The sequence below is a fragment of the Agelaius phoeniceus genome, chromosome 1 (assembly GCF_051311805.1).
Source record: "Agelaius phoeniceus isolate bAgePho1 chromosome 1, bAgePho1.hap1, whole genome shotgun sequence".
Lineage (NCBI taxonomy): Eukaryota > Metazoa > Chordata > Aves > Passeriformes > Icteridae > Agelaius > Agelaius phoeniceus.
The window spans coordinates 46,587,260-46,600,620 of NC_135265.1; the positions used below are offsets into that span (position 1 = coordinate 46,587,260).

General features: G+C 35.2%; 1 protein-coding gene across 1 annotated transcript in view; it reads left to right on the forward strand.

Moving 5' to 3' along the window:
- Positions 1-13,361, forward strand: part of KIF15 (kinesin family member 15) — a 33,895-nt gene that overhangs the window by 16,737 nt on the left and 3,797 nt on the right. Inside the window, exons 17-31 of the mRNA XM_077178074.1 lie at positions 140-328; positions 1,212-1,319; positions 2,095-2,200; positions 2,715-2,880; positions 3,749-3,899; positions 4,902-4,987; positions 5,371-5,446; positions 5,711-5,797; positions 6,740-6,844; positions 7,699-7,821; positions 9,244-9,390; positions 10,369-10,473; positions 10,643-10,807; positions 11,277-11,383; positions 13,235-13,307. Coding sequence (XP_077034189.1) covers positions 140-328; positions 1,212-1,319; positions 2,095-2,200; positions 2,715-2,880; positions 3,749-3,899; positions 4,902-4,987; positions 5,371-5,446; positions 5,711-5,797; positions 6,740-6,844; positions 7,699-7,821; positions 9,244-9,390; positions 10,369-10,473; positions 10,643-10,807; positions 11,277-11,383; positions 13,235-13,307 — 1,794 coding nt within the window. The remainder of the gene's footprint in view (positions 1-139; positions 329-1,211; positions 1,320-2,094; positions 2,201-2,714; positions 2,881-3,748; positions 3,900-4,901; positions 4,988-5,370; positions 5,447-5,710; positions 5,798-6,739; positions 6,845-7,698; positions 7,822-9,243; positions 9,391-10,368; positions 10,474-10,642; positions 10,808-11,276; positions 11,384-13,234; positions 13,308-13,361) is intronic.

The window sequence follows — 13,361 nt, forward strand, 5'->3', positions numbered from 1 at the left end:
TAATAGTAATTCAGAACTAGCCACTTTAAGTATTTTATTTAATTATTCTGCCTGTAGAATTCAAAAAATACAATACCAGACAAAGTTTTAATTTCATTTTACAGTTAAAATAAAGGCTGCTTTGTAATCTTTGTAACAGAGCATAACCACTCCAACTAGAGCTTACCAGCTAAGGTCTCGTCTTGTGCCACGAATAAGCCCAGATTATAATTTTGAAGATTTTCAGCATTGTGAAGAGATGATGGATGACATTCTAAAAGAGCCAGTTCCTCCAGAGATAAGTGAACAAGCATGTGAAGCCATTGCTGAGGAGCTCAAAATAGCACAGGTGAATGTTCTGAATAGAAAGTGAAGTGTATGTGCAACTTAAAAAGCAGGCTTTGCCCTGAAGTACCTCCCCTGCACCAAGTGCATTTTGATTTGCATGGGAAACTGAAGCCCCTCATTAATACTTAACACTAAATAGTTCTCTATACATTGTACTTGAAAGAGGATTTACAACAAAAATACTGAAAGTGATTTGAAGGTTGAATATCATAATTAGTTTGTTGCAGGATGTCCATACTTTTTTCTATTTAAACCTGATAACTTGTCTCTGAGGAATCCTCTTTATAAGTTGACAGCTACATTTGGAACAGTATATAAGCTTAATATATAATACTGCATTATTTGAAGAAACCTGCCAAATAATGCTTTTCCACCATTATACATTGTCTTGTATCTTTTCTAGTGGGCAGGGAAGGTCTTTTGTCACATAGAAGAATACTACATATTTATCTGAACTACTCTCTAGAAGCTGGAGCCAACTTCAGTGCATGAAAAACCCTGGCACAGCAGCCAAAACCTCTCTTTGATGCTTACCATAGTACAGAGATCCTGTAAGAAGTTTAACTAGTCTATGTTTTGACTAATTTCTTTTTAAAGCCTTATTTTTCCAAGATAAACATGTGTCTGAAAGCTAAGTGTTTTTTGGATTCAGTCCTTGTATTCACTGATGGATTTTCTTGTGTTTTGGTAGTTAAGTTAGAAATAGGAGAAATCAGCTACTTAAGATACTAGTTGATTTTTTGAGTGTTCTGTTTTCTGTTGGTTCAGGTCAGAAAAAAAGAAACTTGTTGACTTTCTATATTTAATAAACACAGACTGCCATATGGCATGTGAAAAAAAGTGCAAGATGGGTGCTCTAATTTTGAGTGTCTGTTGTGTCACAGGAGCAACTGAGCACAATGCAGACAAAGCTGGATGAAGAAGAAAGCAAGAATATGAAACTCCAGCAGCATATTAATAAACTGGAGCATCACTCTGCACAAATACAGGAGGTGAGAGAACAATGTAATATAGGGCTCATGTAACTATCCTACAGTCATACTGCTCTGTTGTCTGGTGAGGTCCTGCAAGGTTACTCGCATTTTGACAAATTTACATAGCATCATAACTCAGGGCTGTGCAGGAAGATAAGGATTTAAAATCATGGAATAGTTTGGTTTGGTTTAAAGGTCATCTAATCCAACCCCCCTGGAGTTGGAGTAAGCAGAGAAGGTTCATATAATGTAACACTGCAGTTTTGAGTTTGGTTTTGTTGTTTTAAATCTTGTGAATCCAAGCCTGCTTGAGCTTAAAAATAAGCAAATAAACACTGTTGTGGTTGGGTTTGGCCAACTTCATGATTTCTGGAAAACAGCTATAGCAACGAGGAGATTTTAAATTTTGGAATGCTGAAAAAATTCATCTCAGTCAGAACTACCTATCAGTAAGTCTTTCTTAATTGCTAGGATTGGTTTATCATAGAAAAGGAAATAAGGCCTGTATTCTTTCCACATCAGTCTCACTTGTGATATCTGTGATATCAGCTCCTAAGCTGTGGGTTCCTTTTAAATGAACTTTTTAGATAAAGTAATGTCTTCAGTTATATATATTATTTTTTCCTTGGACTTTGAGGAATTTCAGAGTCACCAAATACTGAATTTAAAGAAAAATGTGTTTATAATCAGTTGATGAAATGCTTTAATACATCATTATATTATTGTTACAGTGTGTGGCCTACCCCACTCCCACACTTCCTTCTATTTAAAAGATTTTACTTTTCTTTTCAAGCTTCTTTCATCTGAAAGGAATGAGTGGAGTAAAGAGCGCCAGGAGCTCCTTGAACAGATAAAATCACTTGAAAAGCAGCTTCAGGAAAGTCAAAACAATGCTGATTGTAAGTCTTTGTAATACTAAAATTTCATTAAAAGTTTGGAAGTGTCTTACTGTTTTAAATCAACAATAGCACATGCTGAGTAACTATTTGGCATGTTAGACATTCTGGTTTGATTTTTTTTTTTCTTATAAAGAAAGCAATTTTTAATACTTGCATATCATCTTTGCCTAGTCTTGCACAATATCCAATATTCAAAATGGTTCTGTCTTTGAATGTGGAGGAGGTACAGGATACAGTATTTAAAATGAAAATGTTAAATAAAAACAAAGGATTAAACCTCTATTGTCTATGGAAATTACAGTGATATTGTCTGGAATGCTTTTGATTCACCTTTTAAGTCAGTGTTTTGTTGACTCTTTCCGATCATGAAGCCTTTTTGTGTGTGACTTTTGAGATTAATTCCACTGAAAACATGCAGAGCTTTGTGATCCCAACAGGATCTGTAGCATTCTGTGTCCTATATCTAGCACAGTTTTCCAAATAACATGTAAATTATTTTGGGGTTTTTTGACAGTATTGACAAGTGAAGTCCATGACTTGCGCATTGTCCTGCAGTCTGCAGACAAGGAGCTGTCTGATGTAAAACTGGAATATAATGCCTTTAGGGAAAAGCAAGAGAGAGAAATAAGTCAGCTTTCTGGTAGACATATGGATGTACAGTTCCAGCTGGACAGTGTCAGGTATGTTGGCAGTTTGGTACAATGCCTTGTCATCCCTTCTGGATGCATCCAGCGATTTAGTCATCCTCTCCTGTGTGTGAACTTACACTTCACATGTTTTCTTTAAAGTTGCTGGTTTGTGTTTGTCCTTTGTTTGTTTGTTGGGGGGTGTTTGGTTGTTTGGGTTGTTTGATTGGGGTTTGTTTGCTCTGTTCTTTCATGCCTATTTCAGACAACATGGTGGAATTATTAGAAAGAAAACAAAATGTGCCTGCCTTAATTTTGCTTTCCTATATAATTTTCTCATTAAATAGGATATATCTATAAACTTGCTGCTCTCCAAAATTTAAGTGGACAGTTTGTCAGTTTGGTCACATGAAGCCGGTGACGTAATGACACCGCTCTAAATTACAAGCAGAAAGAAATCACAAAAAATAACTGAAGTTTGAGTATCAAAGCCAGAAAAGCTCATTGCCTTGTCTGCAATAATTGCAATTATCATCAGGAGAGGATAATCAGTATGATTTTTAATCACTAATGTGATTTAGTTATGTTGGGTTTTGTTGCTGTTTTGTTTAGTTTGTTTTGTTGTGCTTTGGTTTTATGTTTTGGGTTTGTTTTTTATTCCTGGAAAACTTCACTCATTTTGTGTGCAGCTCATGTCTTAGCTGAAGTAATTTTTTGAATGAGGCATTGTAAGACCAGGAACCTGGAACTGAAATTAAATGCTGTGGTTGTATTGGTGCATTCTGTGTCAGCAGAAATACTGTTTGGAGAGTATTCTTTCCCTCTGTATATTATTTGAATATTTTAAAATACAGTTGATTGGAGTATTTTTATAAGGACACAAACCCTTACTAGATTATTTGGTCTGGGTTTTTTTATGAAGGCTAGAACATGAAAAGATTCTTGAAGAAAAGGCAAGCCTGCAGGATGACTACGACAATTTGCAGGAGGTGGCCAAGTTTGAGACAGACCAGCTGAAGCAACAACTTGAGGAGGGGAAGCAAGAAGCAGAAGCAATGAAAACTGAGCTGAGTGTAAGACAGTCAAGGATTTTAAAGGACTTGATTGTACAGAACCCAGACTGCCTAATTTCTATTATTGTATCACTGATAACATTCCACAGTAGTAATAGGTTTCTTAGTGATTTCATTTGGAAGATGTACCCAAATTCTTTTTCCAAACTTAGTGCAAGATTTTTGCAACCACACGCTATCAGAAATACCCAGTAACACCATGAATAGTAAGTTTTTAGGCTGAAGAAATTGCTCTGGAAATGTTGAGGGAGATGGATTAATTACTAAAGGAATAAGATGCTTCTTTGGAAAAGAATCTTGACATTGAAATGCTGAGATGACCTTTTATCTCAGGGCTAGCCAAGACTAGCCTAATTATTCTATCTTTACAAAGCAGTTTCTTAAAAATTTTCATAGTGGATGTGATCTTGTTAAAATGATCTATGGCTTGTGGTGGATCACTATGCTGCAATTTAGTTGATACTGTCCTTGAAAGCTTGTCAGACTGCAGTGACTGCAAAACAGCAGCAAGGTTGCTCAAGGGATTTTGCAAATAATTTTGCCTGTGTTTCTGCAGGGTATGTGGTGCCTGCTCGGCAAGTTTGATATAAATTTTCCTTGTTAGTGTTTAAGAGAATGCTGACAGATTGAATATTATTGATTTAAACTCTGTATATTTCAATATTTTGAACAAATACAGAAATTTAAAATGCCCCTAAATTAATCTACAATTGAAAATTCTAAATTTTCCCTTCACAGCCTTGGATATTGAGGAACATCATAGCTATATGAAACTATTATTAATGGCAGGTGAAAAGATTTGATTACTTAATAGAAATAAGACTTTACTTTTGAATGTCTTCACGACAAACTAAAGATCTTCCAGTTTCCAGTTAAGGTTTTCTGGGGTGGTTGGGTTTTTTCAGTCATCTTAAGGATTTGTTTAGATTTTTATTTTGTTAAATTGCTTTAGATACCTTATATTGTAACTTCTTATAGCAAACATATATTTTGATATTCTAGAACCTTTTGCAGCTTCTGAAAACAGAAAAAGAACATAATGAAAAACTAACATTACAATTACAAGAAGACAAAGAAAACAATTCAAGGTAAGCTTTAATTAGCAGTAGGGTTTATTTTCATCCGCCCTCATTGGTGCTATATGTTATATTCAGATGGGGATCCTATTTGTAGAGGTGTTTTCTCCAGATGGGTTTTTTATTTCATCCAAATCAGAACAGCAATTCATTTTTATTTAAAGTAATTTCATTGTATAGTTTTTCATGTCAAAGATAAAATTCTGCCACTGGTAGCAGTGTAAGGCTAGTAACTAAAGTATTAGACTTTTGTATAGCACTTGGGAAGGTGATAACTGAAGAACTTAAAAAAATTAAGTGCAAATAAAATAAACTCATATCACTTTGTTCTTCTTAAAATTTCTCTTACATTTCTAGTGAGAAATATAATCAAAACATGTTTTTATTTTTACCAGGGAGCTGTTGAAAGTACTTGAAAAGGGACAGGTGGAGAAACCATTTTCACAATTGGAAACACAGTGTGAGCAGCAGGTACAACAGCAGATTTGAATATGTGAATTGTGTGTTCGTGGCTTTCCTTGGGCATTAATAACAAATTTCATTGGTGTACTGACTGTTAGCTTGATCACTAGCAAAATAAATGTAGAGTGCTCAGGCTACATACTGTTTTGTTAAGCTACTGGTTAATTTTTTTAGGTAAGGTTAAAAACTTACTTTTTTTTTTCATGACTTGGTGCTTTATAAAATACACCAAAGGCAGGGAAGACATTCCTTCATAAATATGATTTCCTCTAGGAAGCAAAACTGAGGACATTGGAACAGGAGCTGGCTGCTGCTGAAGAGACTATTGCTTCTTTGAAGAAGACAAATGATACAGATAAGGTTTGGGCTTATTTCTGTGTCTGATACACACTCTTGTGGGTAACTATGTTCTGTAATAGAGATGAAAGACCAGAGCCTTCCTGTGCTGCTCAGTAATTTTGTGCTTTTAGGCAATCCTGGCTATATAGCCAAGTAAAATAAATCCTACTTTTTCCTAGCACAGACTTGGTAGGGAGGTAGGAAACTGGCATGCATTCAGAGAAAAGACAAGCTGACTGAAAGTTAAACAAAAACCAAAAATGAAGGTAAAACTGTCTACTGGGCAAAACATTCAATGCCTAAACAATGCATAATTCCCCAGATGATTAATAGAGCCTTCCACTCAGGGCTCTGCTGTAATGGGCAGATGGAAAAGGTAAGGTCTTGTAAGAATGTGATTGTGTGTCACATTATTAGTAAAATCAAAGCACTTCTTTACACCAAGACTGTTGTAGTATGAAAACTGAGTTCCCCTAGTGCAAGCATATGTGCTGTCTATAAAACAGGCACAAGAAATCACATGGTGTGTTTACTGCCTGACATGATGCAACGATAAGTATTGCTTTTTCCATCATAAACCCAAAAATCTGACATGCATAAGGTCAGAATCACCTGGTATTGTCAGTGCAGTGGTGTTTCTTTTTCCATTACAAACAAACATACCCTTAAATTATAGTAGTTCTGTTCTCCTATTAGTAAAGCATTACTAAGACTAAATCAGCAGGCCAGTCTTCTCTTCTAAGGAACACTGCAGGATATTTAGCTCTTTCTTTAAGTGCTTAGAACAAAAGCCAGTGATTTAGCAATGAATTTTCTGTCTATTTTTATATGTGCAGTTTGAGGACTCATTTTCACCTGATTGATTAATGTTTAGGATTGACAAATTATATACCAAAAAAGTCCAGTTATACATTATATGGATTTTATATGTATTTTATCAGGATTAATTTTTTTATGTTGCAGGAAGTTGTAACTGACTTGATGAGACAGATCCAGGAGCTGAGGTCTTCAATTAATCATAAAACTGAGTCCATAGATGGGCTGACAAGAGAGCTCGAGGATATAAATGTATGTTCTGTCATTTTGAAGGACGTGGTATCGTTCTTTAGAAGGGGATGCAATGGCATGTCTTATCACAGGTCTCAAACAGTATAACTTGCTGCAGTGTTTTAGAAGGAAACTTCTTTGTTTTGACATGTTGAAATCTTCTGAACATTTTATGCCTAAGGCTGTCTCAAAAAGTGAACCCTCTCCATGTGGTGGGTAAAAAGCTGCGTCTCTAAAGGGACCTATTCACATACTGTAAACTCCTCTCAGCTGACAGTCACATTTAGATTTTCTCAGAAATTGGCAATTTAAGACCTCAGCAATTGAAGCTGAATTGTAAATTTATTTTTTATGGAGTGAATTTTTATGTTGCTGGTATTACTATGTTCTACATCTGAAAACAAGTATAAAGAACTAAAACTGTGTATTTGAATAACTATGAATAAATATGATGCCTCTGCTTTATTAAAATAGGCCTGGTTTGAAAATTGATAGAGAAACCAACAGAATGCTTTACATAATATATTATGTGTGAACTATGAATGCCAAAGGTTCTAGAGAAGAAAAATGTTGATGAGACAGATTTCTAAATAAGGCTATCTCTTTAATAATGGTTTTAGTGGGTAATATGTATTGTGGTGGCTAATTCACGTTAATAATCTTTTTATATCATTCTGACAACTAATCTCTACAAACAGTTTGTATAATTTAGCAAGTAAAATATATAATTCTGGTTTTAGTCATTGTCACTAATTTCTAAATGTAATTGCCATCAAAAGATTTGTGATCTACATTTATTTGGCTTCTGTTTGCCAACTTTACCTGATAACATGTTTTTCTAAAATATTTTAAATCTGATTGAATGCTTTTTGTAGTACAAGTATAATATTGTTCTGGCTGCAAAAGAAGAAAGCACAGGAATCATAGAAGATCAGGAAAAGAAGATTGAAGAACTGAAGGAAGCCTTGGAAGGAAGAGAAATAGCTGATAACATTGAGGTAAAAACATTAATGTTGGTATCTTATGATTATTTGTTCAACCAGACCAATTGGATGTGGTTTTGCTTAAAATGCTCATGTAAAACTTAACCTCATTTTAGTTCAAACTACAGCTAGTTAAGCTGTTCGTAAAAGAATTTTTCTTGAGATACCTGACAAATTCTGTTAAATTACCATGTTACTTGACATAAATATTTTATAAGCTACTTCATAAAAGCCTATGCTAAGAGCCTGGTTTAATTTTGTTAAGGCCACTAAGGAATCATCAGCTGAATTTAATGGCAGCTTTAGATGATGCAGCTGAGAAATTAAAATACATAGAAGAATATATTATGTTCCACAGTGTCTCTTCCCTCACTGCACTATATTCAGCAATATCTTTTCTTTACTCATAATTTTAACTAAAAGCTCCACCTGCTGGAAACTGATCTAGGGCACACATATGATTCAAATGTGGTTTTGCTTTTTAATATTGTATCTTTCTTTAACTCTGTCTTTTCCATTACTGCTGTCACCATTATTTTGTTGAACATGTCAAGCAGTCACAAATACTAGCACCTCCTTACGTGTAATTCGTACAAGATCATCTGTGATTAGATTTGCTAGTCCAATCAGATAGCACCAATAAAGTCTTCCAGGGAGGTGTGTGTTTCTCAAAGGACATTAAACATAATCATAACCTGTTTTAAAATAAACAGATTGTGTTCATAATCATATCTAAAAGTGACATTCTGAAACCCAAAGCTGAGTTGTCTTGCAAATGGATTACTTAGGGGCTTTTGGCTTTTTTTAACTTAGTGCCAGTTCCTGTTTCAATGTTATCCTTGGGTATATCTGGCTCCTGATAAAATTATAGTGTTTCTCCTTTACTTTATACTTCAGTTACTAATTTCATCATGCGTTCTTAACTGGAAAAGAACTAATCTGAGGTGGCATTTAAAATACTAGATGAAGTTTCTCCTTATGTGTTAGCACATCTTTAGGTATGATGCCCCATCAGATAGGGTGGGAGTATAGATCCTAGAATAGATGCAAAGGTATCTGTGGAATATCAGTGCACTAAAAAAAGCTGTTATCACTTCAGTGTGATTAAAATCTATGCATTCTTTTCTGGTTTCTTTTGAAGTACATATTTTAAAATAGTGACTAATTCTAAAGATCTTCCACTAGAATCTTAATTGTCACTATACTGGGGAAAAGTTCTCATTTTTGTTCTGTAACCAAGACCAAGGATATGAAAATATGCTAAAATAAATTTATAGATAAATGCTTGCTACAATTAATGATGAAAAAGTAGAAGGAAAAAGGAGATGCTTGTAGCTGTTAGCAATCGCAGCACCAATGACAAAACATCTTGAAACAACTGACTTAGAGCAATAACTTTAACATTTCTTTTTTCACACATCCCACGACTTAAAACAGAGGGACCTTCTGTGTGAAGAATTGCGTCATACTGCTGATCAGCTGATCAGTCTGACAGAGGCCTCTAAGAAACACCATGCATTGCTCCAGTGTGCACAGGAAGACATAGCAAAGAAAGAAGCTGTAATCCAGGAACTCAGGGAACAGGTAAAACAAAGAAATATTCACAGTTAGCTCATTGAGAGGGAGCTATGGTCAATTGTAGCCTCTGAAAAAGGTTTCACTTGTCATTTTAGAGCATCTGGTACATAGTCCTCTTGGTGAAGAGAAATGCTCCTTCTTGTAAAAGGAAAGTAGTAGCTCAGAAACTTCTGAACAAAGATTAGGTAACTTTTAATGCTTTGGAACTGTTGTCTAGAGATCACAAAAATGTGTACTCTGATAGCAGAGTAAAATTATCAGTATCTGTAAGAGCAGAGCAACCTCAGGTTATCAGCAGTGTAACCTAGGGGATTACTTTTTCCTCTGCTTAACACTTCTCCACAAACAGTATCATTGTGCAATAGAGATAACTGCTGAGCTCTGTAAATTATGCAGTGGTTTGGAGCTGCTGCAGACTAAATAGCTATATTAAACCTTTGTACAAATTATAGCTCTAGTTGTCACAACTATCATAGTGCTAAGTAATATATTTGTGTTGGCAAAGACTCTAATAAGTTGTTTTTTGGAAGAGGAGTTCTTTTGTCAAGTCACCATATTCTCTTGGGGAAACTGATCAAATCTATATCACTAAAATCTTTGTATCAAATGAAGTTTTGACCAGTAACGTTTGCCAACCAAGTTCATAATAGCTTTTTTCTGTGTTAGCATGCCCTTTGAAAGGTAGATTGTGTTAGCAAGGCAAAAAAAAATCAAATACTAACAAGAACAAAATTCAGATCAACTACAAAGTAGTTAAAAGTATAGATGCTTTCAAAAATGCTTTCAAAAATGCTAGCCTACAACTATTGAGAGTTTAACAGTGATTGAACTAAATACAGAAGAGTTATAAAAAGTGAAGTCTTTGTTAATCTAAAATAACTTGTGTTGTACTTAAGCTTCCTCAAAATATAGATCTGAGTGCTATTTTGTTTCCTATTTTATGAGTATTATGAGTTACTTTAATTCTTCCTGTGTTTCTAATAGTTAGACAAAATGACAGTGGAACTGGAGAACAGGAAGAGTGAATATGAACTGAAAATGAAGCAAATAGATTGCTTTGTGGACTCATCTTCAGTAACATTTCCTCAGGTATGGCATTTGAGAGAAACATTTTCACACGTTTTGTAATTATTGATGATTTGTCTGCCAAAAATTTATTAATTTATGTCTCCAATGAAGTATTAAAACATGTAATCAATACATAGGGAAAACAGTCCTTTACTAATAGTTTGTATGTTTGGTTTTTTTCATTTGCCAGTGTCCTAAAACTCCTCCTAATTTTGATGTGAATTTGGCCAAGCTTTTGGAAACTCATGAGCAAGAAATAGCTGATCGCAGGGCCTCTGCAATAAATCTGGAGCACCTTGTGCATGAACTGAATGAAGAACGAAGAGCAAAAAATGAAGAAATTCTAAGGCTGAAGGTACTATGAGTTAATCTTTGCTGGCAATTTGCAAGGTCAAAATGAGACAGACTGAAGAGTTCAGTTTTTTTAGTGAGCTCTGCTTTAGTAGTATGTCCATTAAAGCAGGAAGGCAGTTTTTGGTTTTCCCTTTACCTAGGCTGGGAACAAGTGGTGACAACTTGCTTGGGATGTCTGTAAATCTCATTTTCCCAAGGACTGTGCCGGTTTCTGTTCATGAATGTCAAATGGTAACATCACTTTTGCTGCTGAAACAGTTCTCAATATTTGCTGCTGAAACTATTCTCAGTAAAGTTTCTAATACAACTATAGATGGAAGGGTGATGCAGATATTTGCCAGGGAACCATGCCTGTTTTCTGAGAATTATTTTTTGTCTTCTATTCTACTCAAAAACAAGTTCAGCTAGAAATGAAAATAGGAATTGCAATTTGGTCTTCAAATAAAATGGTTTGGATTTCACTTGCTTAGGAACAATTAAATGAACTGGAGAACTTGCGTCTGGAAATGCAGGTATTGGTGGAGAACAACAGGAGTTTACAGAGCCTTGTAGAAGCTCAGAGACCAAGCAAAAACAGGTAAAGTAAAATAAAACACAAAAAAAATCTCTCTTAACTTGAAATATTTAAGATAAAGTTTACAGGTTTTATTTGAAGTATAGTCTTATGTTGTTTGCCTATTTAGAGACTGACTCAAGCTTTTCTATGAAGATTTTTTACTGGCTTGTAAATTTTATAACCCTTAAATCACAAGTTCTTAAATGCAATAAAGTTTTATAAAGGAAATGGAAACAATGTAAAATCATTATGTTCATTGTAATTCCTGGGTATTATATATTGCCGTGTCACTTGTGTAGATAAGGAATGTCCAAATAAATGCAACACAAGTTTCAATATAGACATAAATGAACTTTTAAAGCCTCCAGTATACAATTAGCCTTTGGTCTATTCAAACCACAACTCCTTTTAGTTAAAGGAGCAGGGAATTCTTAGTGCATATCCAAATTATATTCCAAAGTCCCAAATCAGGAATCCAACAAGTGAGGAACATAAAAATAATCCTTTTATTGTGGAAAAAATTGGTCTAGAAAACCTATATAAACTGAAAACAAAGCCACAGAATCCAGTGTTCCATGGCAATGTAACCATTGTTGTTTGACTCTGATTTCCATTTCAATTCAACAATTTCAACACAATTTCAAATGTCTGTTGCAAACTAAGCAGAACACCTTAGAAACAGCATCATTGTTCAGTAACCTACCTGATCTATTCACAAGATTTTAAGTTTATGAAAACAGTGGTTTTATTGTAATATGATGCAATTATAAAACTCTTAACCAATGGCATACTGTATGGCACACAAGTGAATTATTTTAGTTGTATGTGTTTTCTTATTTCCATCCATGTTGATTAAAAACTACCAAAATAAAAATTAGTGAAGTCTTTTGAATACAAGAAGCTTTTACCTTCTTAACTTGCCAAGACCACTAAGCAGTGATCCTGTAGGAAGTCTTCTGCAGTCTCCATACACATGAACACTGTGAAATAATAAAATATGTACTTCCATCCCAAAGCTGTTCTTGTAGTTTAACCCCAGCCAGCAGCCAGGCCCCACACAGCCACTCACTCACTCCCCAGCAGTGGGATCAGGGACAGAATCGGGAGAGCAAAACCCAGAAAACTTGTGCATTGAGATAAAGGCAGTTTACCAGGGAAAGTGAAAGTCACACACACATACAAGCAAAGCAAACCAAGGGATTTATTCAGTGTTTCCCATGGGCAGGCAGGTGTTCAGCCATCTCCAGGAGAGCAGGGGCCCATCACACACAACACTGACTTGGGAAGACAAGCACCATCACTCCAAACATCCCCTCTTCCTCCTTTTCTCCCCACTTTATTATACACTGAGCATGATGTCACATGGTCTGGAATGTCCCTTTGGTCACTTTGGTCTCCTGTCCTGGCTGTGTCTCCTCCCAGCCTCCCACACAGCCCCAGCTTCCCAGCCAGTGTGGCAGTATGGAAGGCAGGAGAAGCCCTGCTCAGCAGTAAGAAACAGATCTCTATATTATCATCCCTGTGTTCAGCACAAATCCAAAACACAGCCTCCTAATGGCTGCTGTGAAGATGATTCATTCTACCCCAGCCAAAACCAGCACAGCTATCTAACAAACATAAATTGCATATTTATTACATTTGTAGTTGTTTCCATTAAAACATTAATTTCTTTATACTCTGATGAAAGAAAATGTGTTCAGAAGTTTAAACCCTTCCATAGTTTTTTATGATATTTTTGAGTATGAACAGTATTTTGAGTATGAACATGTGTGAAAACTGCACACACTTACTGGTTTCATCTGGATAACATGTTCTTACAACTGGCTTCCTCTGTTTGTGAGAAACTTTTTTTCTCATTCTTGAATTTCATAGTGATCAGAAACATCTTGATGTTCAGTACCTTAAAGAGAAAGAGGAAGAGATTGCTGAAGAGCGACTTGCCAAGGTATATTATCCTTCTCATGTCAGTTGCTGTTGACCTGCTGTGAAGTATTAATGT